We start from the raw sequence: 20,943 nt of genomic DNA, 5'->3' as shown, positions 1-20,943 counted from the left end.
AGGAGTTTCAGTACCGGGATCAAAATGAGGTCAACAGAGATTTATTTTGCATTATGAAGACACGCATATATACTCCCTTGTATTTTTAGAGCACTCTTGTTTACATATATAGATGCATAATGTTAATATTTAAATGAAACAATCTGTCATCGTACTGTATTAATTTGTTTTCCCTCTCCAAACTGAAAAGATCTGTAAGATGTCCCAACTTTCAGGATAATCTGAAGGAAGTCAGTTTAAAAATTGATGACTGTAGTTTTCAGTCCTGCTGAAAATGTAACAGAGAAGCATAAAATACATTTCCACCAGTTCGATTCCCTGCTTTAGCTGTGCAAATTGGGTTGGGATCCCGGAACAAAATGCTTACACAACTAGATTAAACATTAAGGTCTCAAAGAAAGCAGAGGGGAAAGGGAAAATGCGAACCGCATCACAGTTTGAGATTGTCCAGATGCTGCTTGGCAATAAATTCATCTTCATTCTAATACTGCTACTTACCCACTCTGAAAAAATTAAACATTAAAATAATAATAAAAAAATCAGGGGCACCTGGGAGGCTCAGTGGGTTAAGCCTCTGCCTTTGGCTCAGGTCAAGATCTCAGGGTCCTGGGGTGGAGCCCTGCAGGGGGGCTCTGCTCAGCAGGGAGCCTGCTCCCCGCCCCCCGCCTTGCCTACTTGTGATATCTCTCTCTCTCAGACAAACAAATAAATAAAATCTTAAAAAATTAAAAAAAAAATCAAAAAGTTTCCTCGTTTAAAAGTGGGGGCATATTATGTAAACAAGAAATAGTCCATATTCATTGAGTCTTTTTCATGTTTTGTTTATAAGAAAATAAGATATCTCCTAAGAAAAGAGTAGGCATTTAAAACAGCTTTTGGTAGGGGGAATTGTTACTTGAGGCAACCGTTTTGAACACTCCATAATCAATCACAAAACAACTGCAATACGAACTAAGTTCTAATACATGCAATCTTTTCGTGTAATTTTATAGTTAGCTTAAAAATCTAACTACTATAAAGTAAGAAAGTGGAAGCCTCTCCTCTCCAAAAAAACTCCATTCAGCTTTCTCCTAATAGATCTGCAAACCTTTATCAGACTCCTATCTCCAAGATGCTGTAGTTGTGTGTGCAGGAGCTGAGTCTTGGATCTTTTTATTTCTAGCGGTTACCAAAGTGCCTGGCAAATAGTAGGCATTCAACAAAGGGTACTCAACTGAACCATAAATTAATTAATTTCCAAGTTTCTTCCCATTCATTCATTTATTAAAGACTTCGTGAGTCCCTGCCTGTACCCAAGGCATCGTGGGGATGGGCAGAGATTTAATTCAATGAGAATAATACACATATAAAAATGCAAAAAGGACGGACTTAGGATCTTCCTGGCCAGCGGAGACCTAGTGGCAACAGCGTGAGGTGACCAAGACGTGGGAGTTCACTCTACTCCCTACGTGCCTGCCATCGACCAGCTCAGTTCCGGCTACTTCGGTCTGGGCGTGTGTGCGGGAGTGAGGGCGCTTGGGAGAAGCCTCGCCCAGCGGCGATAGATTAGTTAGGCCTCAGAAAGATGGCGTCCTCGGAGCAGGCAGAGCAGCCGAGCCAGGTAAGGGGAGTGGGACTGCCCTGCCGTAGTGGCGGGGACCCTGGCTGGAGGGGGCGCTCGGCGTGCGGCTGGCAGCCGGGCGGGGGCCCAGAGCCTCCGCAGCGAGTGGCCCCGACCTCTTGCCCCCTCCTCGGCCCCGCCCCTCCTCAGGTCCTAGCCGTCCGGCCCCTCCCCCGGTGACCCCTCTTAGACCACATTCCCGACCTCGGGCTCGGGGGCACCCGCGGGCCCCCACTTCCAGCCTGAGGGCCCCTCGGGCCCCACTTGCGCTTGGCCGGGACGGTGGCAGGACCCTTGAGAAGCCTCCAGCCCTGAGCTGTAAGGGCCCCTGCTTGAGAAGATAGGGGTGAGAGGCTCGATCGTTCTCGGTTGTCCCCTCCCAGGAGGGCCCTGACTCCATCACGGTTCCCACTTTCCCACAGCCTCAGCCTCGCTGAAGTGGCCCCACTGCCAGCCTCTTTGTCACCTTTGCGCTTTCCCTGCCAAATTGGCGGGTCGGAAACGTACTTGGATCCTCGCAGTGCGTTGGTAGGAAAGGGACTCACTTGTAAACAACAGACGCCACCAGGCTTTTGGTTGCGGATCCGTCCTTGCTTCCCATAGTTTGGTTTTCTCTGCCAAAGGACTGCGTTCTAGCTTTTCAGACACCGATTCAGCTAACTCCCATTCCATTTAGGGGACCTTGAGGGCCAGTGCTCTTGCCTGTACGTCTGCAGTGGATGTACACGGGAAGCAGTGGATGATAAGGCCTAGGAAAGGATTTGAAATTCAGAGGTGGAGTGGGCTGGAGTGAGATGGATGGGGTAAGCGGTGCCTAGCATTTACTGAGGGTGTGCTGTCATGCTGGGGACAAATTAACGTTTATGGTTGTTTGGTGCTCATTATGATCTTTGTGAAAATCAGGCTATTAACCGCCATTTCACAGAAGTGGATGCTTAAGGTCTGTAACATGCCCTAAATCATGTGTCTGATTGGGTCTGGATTTAAACCCAGATGTGTGACAACACTAGTTAGCACACATGCTTAAATTTAGTTAGGATTAGACAGAGGAAGAAGAAAATGGTTCCAGTCTGGACTTCTTCATTCACCTCCCACCTCCTTGAAACACCTGTAGACTTTTCACAGGTTACTGGTATTTTCCTTCCTTGGGAGAAGAACACTGCTTAAAGTTTCTTACTGTTATATTCTTCATGATAAATCTATTACAGGAATAGCACTTAAGAGGAGCTGTGTGTTCCCCAGACCAGCTTCTGTTAGCAGAGTGCGTGATTCAGAAAGATGTCTGGATTGTAAATTATGGGAAATAACTAAGACTGATTCTGGCCTTCTCACTGTCAGAAATTCTGGAGTGTAGGAGTGTCTCAGAGGAGGGGGCCTTCTTTCTTGCTTTCTCCCTCTTAGCTTGCTCAAATGCTGAGGCTTCTCAGAATCTAGGCCTTTCTGAACTGTTATATGTTAGGAATGTTCACAGCCTGAGATTAAAGGGGTCTTCAGTCCTGATTCTTCTAGGACTTTTAATTTGCCAGTGCTGTGAAGGTTACTAAAACGCTTGCCACTTGGAACCGTTGTAGTGCCCGAGGATTCCTTTGGTTCTGGAAATTGTCCTCTCGGTATGTGTAGAAGGGGTCTAAGGTCCTTTCAGAGGGTTTGGCCAGCACTTGTTTGGTTTTCAGCTCTGCTTCTCCTTTGCCCTCCTTTCCAAAGCTGGTAGAGAGGGGATTGCATCAGAATACGCTGGCAGTCTTGGGAGAATTTGAGCTCTTCATGCCAAATTCTGTCACTGTCTAACAATACGCTGCAAATGCACACTTACTAAATGAACTAACTCTTTTCAGCAGTTGCTTGTCATTTTATTTTCAAGTCCTGATCTACTTGGCTTCCCATTCCTCCAGTCAAAGCAGAATGGAATTGAAGGGACTATTTGGATGATTCCCTGCAAACCTGGTCTGTAAGAAAGAACACATTTTGCCTTTGGGGCTGCGTCAGTATTTGTTTCATAGAAGGTCTGTTGGTTGGCTTTGTGGCCTCAGTCTCTCATTTTGAAAGATACAGGGTGATGCCAAACCCTTTCTTCCCTCGAGAGACAGTGTAGAACAGTGGTGTGGGCTCCAAAGCCATCCCTATGGGCTTAGAATCCTAGCCCCACTACTTAACAGCTGTGTGATCTTGGGCAAGGTACTTCTTTGGCTTTAGTTTCTCCATCTGCACAATAGGAATAACACCAGTGCCTATCTCAAAGGATTTCTCTGAGAATAAATAAACTCAATTAATGAATTAATTTAAAATATTTAGGTGTTTATTTATTTTTAAGATTTTATTTATTTATTTGACAGACAGAGATCACAAGTAGGCAGAGAGGCAGGCAAAGAGAGGGGAAGGGAAGCAGGCTCCCCACTGAGCAGAGAGCCTGACGCGGGGCTCCATCGCAGGACCCCAGGATCATGACCTGAGCTGAAGGCAGAGGCTTTAACCCTCTGAGCCCACCCAGGAGCCCCTATTTTAAAGATTTATTTATTTGAAAGAGAGAGTGCACACATGTGCGCCAGCAGGTGTGGGGCAGAGGGAGAGGGAGACAGAGTCTCAAGTAGACTTCCCACTGAGTGTGGAGTCCAATGGGGACTTGATCCCACAACCCTGAGATCATGACCTGAGCCGAAACCAAGAGTCAGACACTTAACCAATTGAGCCACCTAGGTGCTTCTAAATTAATTTTAGAACAGTGCTCGACATAGTGTGTTATCTGTTATTATTGCATTCATTAAACTCTGGATTTTCACTTACAAATGAGAAATCTTTTTTCAAGTCTCATAATGTTTTTTTGGGGGGGTATGATTTTTCACATATTGACTGCCAGCCCACTAAAGTTCTTCTTTTATTTGTTTTGGAGTAATTTCCTTCCAATTTAAAGGAATATCCTGAATGTTGGTGTTTATTCTAGTTGTCCTTTGTGACTTTTGGAAATCAGTAACATACTTGCTTTTTTTCATAATGGTGGTCTTTTTAGTCTTTCTTCAGGATGGTGTGTTGGAGTTGGAAGTCAGATTTATTGCTTCCTACCCTTGTTCTGTTTTCTTCATGTTACTTTGGTGTGCATGGTTGATCTTACAAGAGGCCCTTCTAGTCTGTATGTGGTGTGGCCCATGGGAACAGGAGCTGTTATCCCTGTTTCTGTACTTCCCCGCCAGTTGTCTTCAATGAAGAGCGGAAGCACAGTTCAGTCTGATTGTTTAGTGGTTACTGACTATTGAATATATTACAGAACGTAGATTTCAAATCTGTCGAGATTCCCTGGATGTAGTATATTCGGGACTGAGAAAACCCAGAAGCAGGGAGGGGAGAAGAACACAGTGAGGACAGTAGGGAGTAGAAGAGCATGACCTTGTATCCTGACAGACTTTGAACTCCAGCACTCACGCGTATCGGACTTGCCACTCCACCTCTCTGACCCTGTTTTCCCCTTTGTAAAATAGCGATTACCCTGCAGGGTTGTTCTGAGGGTCGACTGAAATCGTGGACGTAAAGAGTATCTGCTTCAGTCGGTATTCAGTCTGCCTTGGTTCCCTTCTCCGAGAGTCTATGGGTAGTTTTGGAAATCTGCTGAACTCTTGAATCACAGTAGTTCAAACGAGATACTTTCCCCCTCACCTTTTTTCTATTTTGAAAAATTTCCAACCTCTAGAAATGTTGAAAAAATTATACAGAGAACTCTTGTAAAACTCCTATGAAAACTTCAAGATACACTGTTTACATTTTGCTGAATTTGCTTTATTTCTGTCTCTTTACATATTTTTTTTTTTAAAGATTTGAGGTTGAGTTATGGACATCATACCTCACCTTGTCATAAGAGTGAGGTTATTCTCTTATATACCCGTGATACCGTTATCACACAAGAAATTTAGTATTGAGGGGTGCCTGGGTGGCTCAGTGGGTTAAAGCCTCTGCCTTCGGCTCAGGTCATGATCCCAGGGTCCTGGGATCGAGCCCCGCATCGGGCTCTCTGCTCAGCGGGGAGCCTGCTTCCTCTTCTCTTTCTGCCTGCCTCTCTGCCTACTTGTGATCTCTGTCTGTCAAATAAATAAATAAAATCTTAAAAAAGAAAAGAAATTTAGTATCGATAAAATCTTATTTACTAATACAGTCCACATTCAGATTCTCCCAATTAAGAAAAATCCAAATCCAATCAAGAAATAAGGATTGCATTGATTTTTCTCTTTCATATGCTTTAATCTAGAATGATCCCCTAGTCTTTAAATTTTTTCTTTTTCTTTTCTTTTTTTAACTGAAGTTTAACATATACTCAGAAAGTGTACAAATTATGAGTCCGGCCTAGTGAATTCTAACAGTGAAAATACTTGTGTAACCAGTACTTACATTAAGAAATCAAACATTACCAGGACTTCAGAAGCCCCTTTGGTGTCCCTCCTGTCCAACCCCCTAAAGGTTGCCCCCATCGTGACTTAAAATTCATACATTAATTTAATAGCTTATTGAGTGACAAAGTCCTTATGGCCAAAAACTTTACTGTGGAATTCTAAGAGGTGTGTTGTGGTCAGTTTAATGAGTTTTGACAAATGTATATACCTGTGTAACCACCACCACGGTCAAGAGCAAAATAATTCCAATTTTCCTAAGTGTCCCCTTATGCTTTGTCCCTGTAAATCCTAGCCTTTGGCCTCAGGAAATCTGAACTACTTTCTGTCATATTGATTATATTTGTCTTTCCTAGAATTACATATGAATGAACACATAGTGTATGTGTTCTTTTGTGTCTTGCTTCTTTTGCTCAGAGTAATGTCTGTGAAGCTTACGTTGTTGTATCAGTAATTCATTATTTTTTATTAGTATGTAATATTCTCTTGTATAGACATACCACAGTTTGTTGATCGGTTAGTCAGTTTATGGACATTTGGATTCTGTTAACTATCTATTTCTGCATAACAGCATTACAGCAAATTTACATAAATTACCAAAAAGAGCACACATTTTTTTGTTTCAGTTTCTACGAGTCAGGACACAGTTTAGCTGAGTCTGACAAGACAAGAAATCAAGGTGTCTGCCAGGGCTGTGATCTCATCTGGGTGTTGGCTGGGAACGGATCTGCTTCCGAGCTCGTGTGGCTGTTGGCAGCATTTAGTTCCTTATGGCCTGCGGACTGAGGACCTCAGTTTTTGGCAGTGAGCCAGAGGCTACCAACATGTTTTTTGCCACAGGGGTCTTCCTAACATGGTCTCTTGGCTTCTTCAAAGCCAGTGAGGAAGAGAGTCTCTTAGCAAAATGGGCATTATAGTCTTACATAGTGTAACCACATACATGTAATTACATTCATCCTGTCATGTTTGCCATGTCCTGTTGGCCAAAAGCAAGTCACAGGTCCTGCCCGCTCTCAGTGGGACCATACAGGGGCAGAATACTAGGAAGTGGGGGTCCTGGGAATTAACTTTGAGTCTGTTCCCCCATATGATTGGTTCTAGTGGGGCTGCTCTGAATACTCATGTATTCTGAGAAGATATGTTTTCATCTTTTTTGGTAAGAACTTATGAGTGGAATTGCTGGGTCATATGGTAAGTATATGTTTAGTCTTATAATAAACTGCCCAAGTGTTTTTACACAGTTGTGCTTTTTAATCTCACCAGCAGTATACGAACATTCCACTGTCCTACATCCATACCCGCACTTGGTATTGTGTCTTTTTAATTTTAGCCATTCTACTGAGTATGTATGTAGTGGTATTTCCTTGTGGTTTTTTTGTGATGACTAATAACATTAGGATCTTTTCATGTGCGTATTGGTAGAGACTGGGGTTTACCCCCCCATTTGGATATGACTTATTCCAGTATCATTTCTTGAACAGGTTACCCTTCCTCCATTGAATTATCTTGCCACCTTTGTCAAAAATTAAAAAATTGGGGGCACCTGGGTGGCTCAGTCGGTTAGGTGTCTGCCTTCGGCTCATGTTGTGATCCTGGATCTAGTCCTGGGATTGAGCCCCACATCGGGCTTCCTGCTCAGCAGAGAGTCTGCCTCTCCCTCTGCCCCTCACCCGACTCGTGCTCTCTCTCTCAAATAAATAAATAAATCTTTTTAAAAAATTAAAAAATTGTATATATGTAGGTCAGTTTCTGAGCTCTGTTTCGTTTCATTTATCTCTATGTCTCTCCTAATGCAAATGATATGCTCTCTTGATTGCTGTAGATTTATAGTAGATCTTAAAATCAGGTAGTGTAATGTCTTTTGACTGAATTTTCAGAATTGTGTTAGCTTTGGTCCATGGCATTTTCATTTTATTTCATTTCACTTATTATTTTTTAAGATTTTATTTATTCATTTGAGAGAAAGAAAGAAAGCATGAGCAGGGGGAGGGGCAGAAAAGAGGGAGAAGCAAACTCCCTGCTGAGCAGGGTGCCTGACAACAGGGTTCGATCCCAGGACCCCAAGATCATGACCTGAGATGAAGACAGATGCTTAACTGACTGAGCCACCCAAGCACCCCTTCATACAAATTTAGAATCACTTTATCAATTCTTACAGAAAAACTTGCTGGAATTTTTGTTGGGATTGTGTAGAATCTATAGATCAGTTTGGGGGAGAATTGACATCTTGGCAATATTGATCTTTTTTTTTTTTTTTAAGATTTTATTTATTTATTTGACAGAGATCACAAGTAGGCAGAGAAGCAGGCAGAGAGAGAGGAGGAAGCAGGCTCCCCGCTGAGCAGAGAGCCTGATGTGGGGCTCGATCCCAGGACCCTGGGATCATGACCTGAGCTGAAGGCAGAGGCTTTAACCCACTGAGCCACCCAGGCGCCCCGTCAATATTGATCTTTTAATTCATTAACATGATACGTGTCTCATTTAGGTTGTCTTTTATTTTTCTCAGTAGTGTTTTGTAGCTTTAAGTTTGTGGGTCATGTGCACATTTTGTTAAATTTCCCTTCTAATATTTCATATTTTGGCATGCTGTTTATGGTTGTCATGTTAAAATTTCATTTTTAATTGTTGAATGCTAGTATACAGAAATAAAATAAAATTGTATCATTGTTTACAATAGTCATACTATGGAAACAGCCCAAATGTCCATTGATAGATAAATGAATAAAGAAAGTGTGATATATATTCATATATATGGATATATATGAATATATATAATGGAATTTTAAAAAATATTTATTTACTTGAGAGTGATAGAGCAAGCACTAGGGGCAGAGGGACAAGCAGACTCCCCGCTGAGCAGGGAGCCGGACTTGGGGCTCAATCCCAGGACCCCGGGACCGTGACCTGAGTCGAAGGCAGACACTTAACTGACTGAGCCACCCAGGCACCCCTATATAATGGAATGTTAATTCAGCTATAAAAAAAGAATGAAATCTTGCCATTTGCAACAACGTAGGTTGAGCTAGAGAGTATAATGCTAAGTGAAATAAGTTAGAGAAAGACAAATACCATGTAATTTCACTCATATGTGGAATTTAAGAAATAAACGAGCAGAGGGAAAAAAATGAGAGACAAACCGAGAAACAGACTCTTAACTGTAAAGAACAGACTGATGGTTGCCAGAGGGGAGATGGGTGGGGGGATGGGTGAAATAGGTGATGGGGATTAAAGAGTGCACTCATCATGATAAAAAAAAAAAAGTAATAAAATAAATAAAATTGAGTTTGTATATTGTTCTCGTATCTGTAACCTTGTTATACTCACTTATAATTCTAATAGCTTTTTTGGTAGATTGTGTGATTTCTCTGTAGATGATCCTCTCATCTGCAAATGAAGATAGCTTTACTTACTGCTTTCCAATTTATATGCTCTCTAGGACTTCTCATACAGTGTTAAGAGGAGTATTGAGAATAGATATTCTTTTTTTTTTTTTTTTAAGATTTTTATTTATTTATTTATTTATTTGACAGAGAGAGGGAGAGATCACAAGTAGGCAGAGAGGTAGGCAGAGAGAGGGGGGAAGCAGGCTCCCCACTGACCAGAGAGCCCGATGCGGGGCTTGATTCCAGGACCCTGAGATCATGACCTGAGCCGAAGGCAGAGGCTTTAACCAACTGAGCCACCCAGGCGCCCCAAGAATAGATATTCTTGCCTTATTCTTTATCTTAGAAAATTCAGTCTTTACATTTAAATATGATATTAGCTGTAAGTTTTTTTGAAGGTGCCCTTTATCAAATGGAGGAGATTTAATTTTTTTCAACTTTTTGATTTGTTGAGTGTTTTTGAAAAAATTATGTGTTTTGACTGTTGGCATGTGCTCTTTTTGCTATCTGTTGTTCCTGTTGTTTTCTTTATTAATATGATGCTTCATGTTGATTGATTTTCAAATGTTAAACCAACTTACTGTTTGTGGAATAAATCCTTGGTTGTGATGTGTTATCCATTTTATATATTGCTGGATTTGGTTTGTTAGTATTTTGTTAAGGGTTTCGTCATTTATGTTTAAGAGAGGTATTGATTTTTAGTTTTCTTTTGTGTGTGTGAAATCTTTGTCTAGTTTTGGTATTAAGGTCATGTTGCAAGGTAATGTTGCCCTCATAGAATGAATTGGGAAATTTTACTGTTTTTTTCTTTCTTTTTTCTAAAATAGTTTGTGTAAGGATGCCTGGGTGGCTCAGTTGGTTGGGTCACTGCCTTCGGCTCGGGTCATGATCCCAGGGTCCTGGGATCGAGTCCCACATTGGGCTCCTTGCTCAGCAGGGAGCCTGCTTCTCTCTCTGCCTCTGCCTGTGTTTGCTCGCTGTCTCTCTCTCTCTCTGACAAATAAATAAATAAATAAATAAAATCTTAAAAAAAAAAAAGTTTGTATAAGATTGGTTGTATTTTTTCCTTAAATGTTTACTAGAATTCACCACTGAAGCCACCTGGGCCTAGGATTTTTTTTTTTTTAAGTTTCATTACATATTAATTTCTATTTTGTTTTATTATTTTTTAAAAGATTTTATTTATTTATTTGACAGAGAGAGAGAGATCACAAGTAGGCAGAGAGGCAGGCAGGGGGGTGGGGGGGGAAGCAGGCCCCCTGCTGAGCAGAGAGCCTGATGCAGGGCTCAGTCCCAGGATCCTGAGATCATGACCTGAGCCAAAGGCAGAGGCTTTGACCCACTGAGCCACCCATGAACCCCTATTTATTTATTTTTAATGATTTTATTTATTTTGAGAGCGAGAGAGCATGCGAATAGGGGGAGGGCAGAGGAAGAGGGAGAGAGAATTTCGGGCACACCCTTTAAAGGTCATGATCCTGGAGTCCTGGGATCGAGTCCCGCATCAGGCTCTTTCCTCAACAGAGTGTCTGCTTCTCCCTCTGACTTTCCCCCTCTCCTCATCGCTCCCTCTCATTCTCTCTCTCTCAAATAAATAAATAAAATCTTTAAAAAAAAAACTAGAAATCTATAATAGAAAAAAAATCTGGAAAGATCCCAAATGGAAATTAAACAACAGATTTCTAAATTATGGGGGAAAGAAGAAATCATAGGGAAGTAAAATATTCTGAGCTGAACAAAAATGAAAATAATATAATTTAAATTTGTGGAATGCAACCAAAGCAGTGCTGGGAAGGAAATAACATTTTGAGTACCATACTAACTTTAGAAAATATGCTAGAGAAATAAGAGCAAATGAAACCCAAAATAGAAGGAAAGAAATAAATGAGAAATTCTACACGTTGCAAAAAACACAGAATGCTTTCAGATTTGCATGTCATCTTTGTGCAGTGGCCATGCTAATCTTCTCTGTGTTGTTCCAATTTTAGTATATGTGCTGCTGAAGCAAGCACGTACTTTATTTTGTATTTCTTTTTGAAATATATTTTCACTGGATATAGAATTCTGGGTTGACAGGTTTCCCCTCAGAGGCATTTTAAAGATACAGTGCTATTATATTTTTTATTTGGGTTGCATATCTTCTGATTAGAAGTCTGAATTCATTCTTGGTCTTGATTAATATTTGTAGGTAATGGTTTTCTTTGTTTTCTGGCTGCTTGTAAGATTTCTCCCTTTTCATGGGTTTTTAGCAGTTTGATTGTATAGTGCTTTAGAATGCTATGTGTTTGCTTTGCTTAGGATTTGTTGAGCTTCTTGGATTTTGGAGTTTGTAGTTTTCATCAAACTTGGAGAATTTTCATCCATTATTTCTTCAAGTATTTTTTGTTCTTTTTCTTTTTTTCTCTGCCCTTCATTTTGGTCATTTTCTGTTGTTGGGTCTTCAAGTTCACTTGCCTTTTTTTCTGCAGTATCTAATCTACTGTCATTCCCATTTGGTGAAATTTTTATTTCAGATACTATATTTTCATCTCTTGAAGTTCTACTTTTGTTTTATGCAATATATTTCTCTCCTTACTACGATCCTGTTTTCCTTTGAATTTTCTTTTTATTGAGGCATAATTGACATATGTCCTATTAGTTTCAGGCATGCAACATAACGATTCAGGTATGTATTTTTAGAATTGCATTAAGTTCTTGAATAAAGTTAGGACACCTGTCTTAATGTTGTCTGTAAATGATTTCTTCTAATTTTTCTTATTATTATGGATCACACTTCCCTGCCTTTTGACATCTTTGAGATTATTATTATTTTTTAAAGATTTTATTTATTCATTTGACAGAGATCACAAGTAGGCACAGAGATGGGTAGAGAGAGAGGAGGAAGTAGGCTCCCCGCTGAGCAGAGAGCCTGATGTGGGGCTCGATCCCAGGACCCTGAGATCATGACCCGAGCCGAAGGCAGAGGCTTAACCCACTGAGCCACCCAGGCGCCCCCATCTTTGAGATTATTGATTGGGTGCTGGATGCTGTGAATTTTTACATTGTTGAGGGTCTGGATTTTGTGGTCTTATTTTGAAGAGTGTTGAGATTTGTTCTGGTCGGTAGTTGGGTTACTTTCGGTTCATTTTGATCCCATCAAGTCCCGTTTTTAAGCTTTGTTAGGGTGGACCTAGGATGGCCTTTACCCTAAGGATAGTCTGCCCTTCCGCTACCAGGCTGTGGTCCTTCCAGGTCTCCACTGAGTGCTCTGACCGAATAGTGAGGACATCCCGTTCGGGTGCTCATGGCTCACAAGGGCCTGTGAGGGCTCCGGGGGCCATTCACCTCACGGCTTCTTCATTGCTGTTTCTCAGCCAGTGGACTTTCACTCTGTGCTTGCACACGTGTTACTGTGCACACATTTACTCAGGGAGCCTCTGTGCAGGTTTTTGGAGCTCTCTTTTGGCATAGCCCTCTCCTCTCTACAACTCGGTCTTACAACTTTCAGCTGCCTTAGCCTCCCTGAACCCTAATCTCTGTTTCCTCAACTCAGCAAGAGACCGCCATGCTGTGCTGGGATTCCCCCCGCCCCGCCGACCCCATTCCCCTTCTTCGTCTGAAACATGCCTCTTGGCAGAAAACCAGAGTGACCGTAGGGTCCTATCATTTGTTTCTGTTCTGTCCAGAATCAGTACTATCCAGTGTCTACAAACAGTGGTGTCCTGTATTTTGTTTAGTTTTCTAATTGTTCACAGTGGGAGGTTAAGTCTGGTCCCAGACTCCATCACGGACAGAGCAGAAGTCTGTCGGTTTTATTTGAGCGGAGGAGCGAGAGCATATACCTTCTGTCCGTTCATCTCACCCTGAACGCGAGGTGGTGGGATTTTCCCCATTATTCCCACAGGTGGGGAGACTGAGGTTTGGGGAGGTTGAGCAATAGCCCCACAGTCACTTAGTGCTGCCAAAGTTCACGCACTTGCCTCTGTGCCAGCGCCTCTCAAAAAATACTTGTTGAATTGAACCTTATTCTTCTCTGCAAAGAACAACAGGCCAGACTGGCATAGGATGTACTCAGACTTATCCAGCCTCGGGGCAGGCGTGGGACAGGGTGTTCAGCCAGGTGCTCGGACCTGAGCTGTGTGTGCCATCGGTCTTTGTCGTGCCTCAAGGTCAGCACTTGGGCACACCTTCTGGCTGGGGGAGGTCGGCGCCTGGGCATCAGGAGAGAGAGCACCTTTGTGCCTATCAAATCGGGAGCATTTCTCTGCCACTGGGGTCTTTTTTGGTCTGTTTGTTTTTTTAAAACAGTCTTACGCTCTTGCTCTTGTGGCCACATTGAGAGGGTTTTCTGTGTTAGAGCCATTGTTGTAGTGGTTTGCTGGGGTGGGCGGGGGCGAGATCTGATTATTACTGTTTTGAAATTATAGTCTGTTTGCAGCGTGGAAAATGAATTAGAAGAAGCCAGCCAACATGGATGTGGGTGAACGGTTGCGAAGGCTCTTGGCAGTGGTCCAGGGAGGATATTTTGGAAGCTTTGACCGAAGTGATGGCAGTAGAAGTGGCGAGAAGTGGACGGACTGATTCCATGGATATTTAGGAAGGAATGTTGGCAGGACTTGATAATGTGTTAGCTCTGGTGAATGGGAGAGGAAGAGCTGTCCAGAATGGTCCTTTGGACCCGGGTTTGTGTATTTTGCTGGAAGACTGTGCCATTCTCGCAGACAGGGAACACTGGAAGAGGACCTGTGGCAGAGGGAGAGGATCGGGAACCTGAGGAGGAACTTGTTGAATCCAGAGGAGGCCGGAAGTTCGGCTGAATGGAGAACTCGGAGGGAGTCAGGGCTAGAGGTCTAAATGCGGGAGGTTATTCCTGCCCACTGGGAGCCTTAGGAGGGAGCAAGCAGGGTGGGGGAGGGGAGGCCGGGAACAGGAGCTCAGATTCCCTGAGACTCTCCACTTGGTTTCATGCGGGCTGACCTCGTCCTGGGACTTCGGATGAGGAGACAGAGTCTTTCTCCTAGCAGAGTCCTTGTCATTGTGCTATGTGCCAGCCATTCGGGGGCAACGGGGAGCAAGGAGATCTTTGGGGACCCTCTGTGGACTGGACTCTTTCCTCTCCCACCTTCCCCCAACCCCAGCAGGAGGCCTGGCACTTGCCATCTGAATGAGTTGGGAGGAGTATGGAGGCCGGAGGCTGGCTCCGGAGACCCACAGATGAGCTGCACTTGTCTGGATATTATCTGTAGATAATTGGAAATTGGCTTGAACATCAGTAACAGTAAACTAATCAGAACTCCCTCAAACTGCTTGTTCTAGTCTTTTGGAGATTTGTGAGTTTCCTCTGAGTCTGTCTGTCTCTGTCTCTTCCTTTCTCTAAATTTGGCCAGATCACCAGCCAAGGGTTGGAGGCAAATGGGAGATGCAGTGAGAGGAGAGGGTAACAGACTGCGGCCGGCGAGTGGGCCGCATACTCCTTGCCGGCCGGTTGGTCTTTAGGCCCGTCACTAGCTTATTTACACAGCAGGTTCCAGCTTCCTTACTGCTGGGGATTGGGGTCCTCAGTGATAGGTGATAGTAGGAACCATTGTCTCTAGTTTCTTTGCTTCCTGACTCCAAGTAGATGCCCAGAGAAAATCCAGATTGTGGGTACCTGGGGCCCTCTTGTGGCTGGATCTTGTTCTCCACTTCGTCTCTGCTTTTCCTGGTCGCTCGGTGGGAGGATGGCAAAAGGGAATTTTCCCTCTCACATGAAGCCTTTCCCCCGGACTTTGCTTTTCCTGTGGCTCTTGTGATGGTCCGCAGCCCTCGCTGCTCATCTGCTGATCTCGGGCCCTCCTAAGCCAAACCTAGCCTTCTCCTTGAGGCGCTGTGGCAGTGAACGCAGAAGCAGTCTCTTCACGTTCACCAGCACATTCAGACTCCGTGGGCGGGCCGCTTCGTACAGGCAGCCCACCGTGGAGCCCTCTACAGTCTGAGAGCTGGTGAGAAGTAGGAGGAACAGGTGCTGGTGTGTGGCTTGAGAATGGCGTATCTTTGGTTTTTGGATGTCCATTGGGTGGCACTGTGATCTTATTTTTGTTTCTGTTTTTCTTTGCAGCCAAGCTCTACTCCAGGAAGTGAAAATGTGGTGCCTCGAGAGCCTCTGGTAAGTACCCAAGTTGTATAGTATCGTTTCTAGTCATGAAAATACTGTGCGAGTGTGGAGAAACCCTAGGACCCGGTAGTTTTGCCTCCTCATTGTCTCCTCAAAAGTAAGTGCTGTGTGGAGACTTAGTGACCTTTGACTTATGTCTTATTGTCTGGCATGTAGGGGTTAGTGGGCTGCCTCCTTAGGAAAGCCTGGTCTTTTCTGGAAGGGAAAGCATTCACCGCAGGGCGTGGAGCACTGCTTTGTTTGTTGCTGATCAGTAGTGATCAGTGGGACGCCCGAACCTTTTGGAGGTGGGGTTGGGACCAAGTTGCTACTTGATTGTCTGAAATAGCCATTTTGCCCTTCAGGGTGAGGGCATGGTGCGGTGGCCTTTGAGGAACAGGTAAGGCAGGGAGTTCTGTGTTTGCCTGGTGGCTCATTTGTGATGCTCGCTACCAACAAGAAGTACTTCTAGTACTGACAGGGCAGTGGCCTCCTGAGTACCGAATGAAGGTAACCCTTCTTCACGATGTGCTTTTGCTTTGATGTTCTGAGCCCCAGTCCCTGCCAGCACCCCCCCCCCCGCCATTTTCATCCTGGCTTGCATTTCGGGGCCCGCCGCAAATCCTGTTTGTTGGGTAGCAAGACCTGTTCTGCACTAACCGGATAAGTTTTATGGCGGGCCAGCGTTTAGAGCTTTGTCTTTGTTTGGATGGTGATAGCAAGCTCAGGGATGCACCGCCCAGCTTTGGTTTCCCAGGCCTGGTTTTCTTGCCTCTCCTCCAGCAGTAGTGGGAGGAGGTGATGTGAGGCCCTTAGCTGGAGTGAATAGGCCTGAATTCTAGCCCGCACTCAGGCTTTCCAAGGCAGAAGGTGAGTTGGATTTGGCGGAGGCTGAAAGACCAGGGTGACGCAAGCGCTGCTGGGGCTGTTTCAGGGAAGTGTGGTTGTCTTCTGTGACACCCGCTGTTACCAAGCATTACCAAGTCCGGCTCCCTTCCCACCACACCCCACAGGGCCTTCAGTTCACTCTTGGTATTGCCTGGGTTTGTCCTGGAGATCAGGGAGGTGGGAAAGCCAAAGACTTCAGAAGGGCTTCCCCTTGCCAGGCCCTTAGCTAGGAAGCTGGAGTGTTCTCCTGGGGCCTGTCAACTCCTGCAGGCTGGAGTTGTGGTTGGTTTTGGATTAAGGTCCAAATTGAACCCTGTAGTCCTCTGCAGCCCTACCTCCTCGGTCTCCTTTTACATTTTTATCTACTGACCTGACTACTAACCCCCCGGCAGAGCTGGCTGGTCCTTCTTTTGCAGCATGATTGGCTCAACACTTGGGGGTTCTATCTAGCAGTGAGCGCTAAGCAGTGGCGGCCTCGCTGATTTCTGGGCGTTCAGAGCCCTGCAGCCCCTTTGCTCGGCTCGTGTTTCTGGATGCTGTTCTTTTTCCTGCTCTGCTCTTCCATCTGCTTGGTGTTTGGTTGGATTTTCATTTCTTTCTTTTCTGGGAGGCCCCGAGCAGTCTTCAAACCCTAGTAGCCTGTGATCGTCCAGAGTTCAGACTTATTCTCTCCAGGCCGACTCTACAATTACCTTATATTTAATTAATATTTTTTCCCCCTCTTTACGTACTTGCTGCATAATTGCTCAGAGGAAAGAAAACACATAGCAGCAATTTATATATATATAAAAAAACAATAATTAAAAAAAACACCCCGAAATAAACTCCCATCTCATTTGGGCTGATCCTATGAGTTGGGTAATTAGGGCCCTATTAAAAGGTAGACCCTTTCTCCTTCCCCCCCTTTTTTTTTATTAATTTTTTTATATTAAACTCCCACAGTCTCTCAGTCATGCCCTTATTGCTTTTGGCCAACCATTCGCAGTGGCCTGATTAAATGAGGGCACCAGCCGAGTTGTATGGTCTTGTGTGAGCTACTTCTGCCTCTCGAGAGCAGTGGTGGGAGGGTGCCAGGCAGTGGGGCTGGCCGAGGACTAGCGAGGACTCATGGCGCGTAGGGGTACAGGACTTTGAGCTGGCAGTAGGCTGGATGAGAGTCACAGGGTGCTGGCGAAGGGATGGGGTGCTATCCCCCACCCACAGAAAGCCCACAGCCCTCTGTCTGAGTCTGCCTTCCCTAGGGGAGGTTTCTCAGGCGTGTGTGTTAGCCGTCTCTCGGATGCTCAGGAGGAACAGACAATTGAAGAATAAAATTAAGCCTTCTTCTTAAGTAATTTATGCACTTTATTGGGGGAAGAAAAGGCATTTGTACACATGAAACAATTAGTAGACAGCACAAGACCATATATAATTTTAGCAAACAGTACAAAATCGCATATAATTTGGTGCAGAATTGCCTGGCTGGGAGTATAAGAGCCCTCATTATTCAGTGAAGGAAGCGTTCTGCCCGGGTTATACTTAGGGATGTTTTTTGGTGAAACTTGAAGCGAGGTCTGGAGGAGTAGGATTTTCCCGTGTTGGGGGAACACCCTGCTAAGTTGCTTTTGGTTTTGTTTTTAATTGAGAGCATATTTTCCATAAAATTCTTCCGTGGAAGCTGCCTGTTCTCTACACTGAAAGGGCTGAGCATGGGATACTGAAGGCATCTCATCTTACTCTTGGTCTCCAGAACTAGATGATGACTTTGGAGTAAATTTTCCCTTTATTGGGGAAGTGAGTTGTGACCAAAGAGGCTCCGAGGAGTGGTCAGTACAACACAGATGGCATGGACAGGTGATATTCTGGGGTTCACACTAGTTTTTTGCTTTATCTGCTGGAGAAGGAGGGCCTGACTTTCATTTCTGCCCTCTCCGGCCCTATCCAACCAAGTTGTGATTGTGGTTTTGAGGAGTATTGCCTTGTAGTCTCTGAAGGACGCATTGATGTTTTTCGCCACCCCCTGTCCAGGTGACAGGTGACACCCACACATTGACTGCATGTTACCTTCCCTTGCCCCTCAGTCCTCCTTCCTGCCATGAAAAATCCACTCCAGCAACCCCAGCCGTATGAGTGAGATAGTTGCCCTATAATGTCGTAATGCCCTTGGGGGTGGAGATTGCTGAACAGACCGGTCTTGATAAATTCTGTAAACTCCCAGTTGAAATTCCCTTATTATTGACGATAAAACTCTGCCCAAGTTAAAATGGCTGATTGCTGTTTCTACTTCATATTTTCTTCCCTGAGCTTTGCCTCCTGGGGCAAGGAGCTTTGGCAGTCCTCCAGAGTATTGACTTCCAGCTCCCCCCACCCCCCAGCCAGTTGTAAACCTTCCGTAAATTCTCTCAGACCCCAGTTTTCTCGTCCCCTATGGTGGGCATGTGCTCGGGCCTTGGGTCAGGTCCTGCACGGCTCTTGCAGGATCAAGCCCCACGTGGCTGATGGGTCTTTAAATGGGTTGTTTGCACAGAGTAACTGGGGTTCTGTCTTGCTGGGATTCAGAAACTAGGTGGCTTTTTTTTTTTTTTTAAAGATTTTATTTGTTTATTTGACAGAGAGAGAGAGAGAGAGAGTGTGTGCAAGCTGGGGGAGTGGCAGGGAGAGGGAGAAGCAGGCTCCCCGTTGAGCAGAGAGCCCGACATGGGGCTCGATCTCAGCACCTTGGGATCATGACCTGAGCTGAAGGCAGATGCTTAACCTACTGAGCCACCCAGGCGCCCCAGAAACTAGGGTTAAGTAACCATCTTTTAGTCATCTGAGTTTAGGTTATTTGAAGTGAGCAATCAATAAAGTTTCATGTGTACCTTGCTCACTGGTTTCAACACAAACTCCTCAATACCCAGCGGTCCTAGAAGCCGCCTGTTTTATACGATGCTTAAACTAGCATTTTGGCTTTTTGCTCCTTGATCCTTGACACCAAGTTCTTCCTAATGGATGTGTCTTCTGCCATTCTTTCTTCCTCTGACTTAAGGTATAGTTTTTTGGTTCTGTTTTGGTTTTTATCCTTACCCTGCATCCCTCCACCTCAATACTCCCAAACTACGATGAATTTATTTTTATAAAATATGATGGTCATTTCTCCTTTATCACCTTCCCTAGGCTTAATTGTTTTTAGTAGGGTGAGTTATTATTAAAAATAAGGATGCCCTGCACTCGCAGAGCCTGGCCACGTCTCAGCTTCGCCCTCGAAATACAGAATATCCTGTAGCCTCCGGTTTCTCCTTGAGGCTGATGGAAACTTGCCCGGGGGTCCTACATCATGGGTCCCATCTCAGTCCTTCTCGGGAAACTCATCTACCTTATGCCTGGGACACCGGAGATATTCTGTTTGGTTTTTGAAGTCAGTTAATCAGAGGCCAGTAATCAAAAGGCCATTAATCATTAATATCTTGCTGAATTCAGGCAGTTTGTGAACTCTTCTTTAAGAATACCTATGGCTGGGGCGCCTGGGTGGCTCAGTGGGTTGAGCCGCTGCCTTCGGCTCAGGTCATGATCCCAGGTCCTGGGTTCAAGCCCCGCATCGGGCTTTCTGCTCAGCAGGGAGCCTGCTTCCTCCTCTCTCTCTGCCTGCCTCTCTGCCTACTTGTGATTTCTCTCTGACAAATAAATAAATAAAATCTTTAAAAAAAAAAAAAAAGAATACCTATGGCTAGTTGCCTATCTCCTAGAGACCTTGAAGAGTTTATTCCTGGCACTCACCCTGTATTTGTATCTTTTGTGGCTAGAGTACTTTGGTGGTACCTCCTGGCGGGCTCACCAGGGACAGGTGCTTCTCGTGTCTTGTCCCCACCAAACATCTCTGAAGGATGACATCCACATGCTCAACCCATTTCTTAGTGTACACTCATGTGCCCATGTGTGTATGTACATGTGTGTATGTAGGACGTATAATGGATATATTTCATAAATGCCAAAGCAGTTGGCAGAGAAGGAAAATGGATTTTTTAAAAAAAGATTTTATTTTTAAGTAATCTCTGTACCTGATCTGGGGCTTGAACTCAAAACCCCGAGATCAAAGGTAGCATGCTCTACCGACTGAACCAGCCAAATGGCCCAAATTCATTTTAATATTGTGTTCATGAAGGTATATTCATAAGCTCAGGGGCAATGAAACTGGCCCATTTAGAGATTTCAGAAAATTGTTATTTTCTTTAGGAAAAACAAATCAATATGGCAGATCTAAAGTATCAAGCATCATTATTGTGAGGATCTGTCATGGTTGAGTCCTGTGCTCAGTTAGGTTTACTCAAGTGAGCTGTAATTTCCACTCAGGGACATCTGTCTGGGTACAGGTGAGTGGGGACGACATCATAGGGCTAATCCTAAATCCGCTGTACTTATTTCTTTTTAAAAAGTGAATCATCTACAGATGTTAGCACTTAAACCATTACTAGCAGCACATGGAGGGCGGTGAGCCCCTCACAACTGCTGCTGAGAAACTTGGGACTTAAATCAGGAGCAGACAACTGAAGGGTGGGGATGGCGGAACACCCCTCTGATGACACGCCTTTGTCATGGGAGCAGGCCTGAGGCCTGGTGCCTTTCAGATAGGGA

At 44.4% G+C, this 20,943-nt stretch overlaps 1 protein-coding gene across 1 annotated transcript in view; it reads left to right on the top strand.

The window, feature by feature from the left end:
* The first annotated feature begins 1,515 nt into the window (after nt 1–1,515).
* The window catches only part of LOC111154865 (peroxisomal biogenesis factor 14), a 138,249-nt gene continuing 118,821 nt past the window's right edge, over nt 1,516–20,943 (top strand). The window contains exons 1-2 of the mRNA XM_022514799.1: nt 1,516–1,600; nt 15,430–15,477. Coding sequence (XP_022370507.1) covers nt 1,565–1,600; nt 15,430–15,477 — 84 coding nt within the window. The 5' untranslated portion in view covers nt 1,516–1,564. The remainder of the gene's footprint in view (nt 1,601–15,429; nt 15,478–20,943) is intronic.

Source organism: Enhydra lutris, unplaced genomic scaffold, assembly GCF_002288905.1.
Source record: "Enhydra lutris kenyoni isolate GAN:26980312 unplaced genomic scaffold, ASM228890v2 scaffoldscaffold38, whole genome shotgun sequence".
In the NCBI taxonomy this organism is placed as follows: domain Eukaryota; kingdom Metazoa; phylum Chordata; class Mammalia; order Carnivora; family Mustelidae; genus Enhydra; species Enhydra lutris.
The sequence above is the reverse complement of the archived record's forward strand: the minus strand, read 5'-3'. Positions and strand labels throughout refer to the sequence as shown.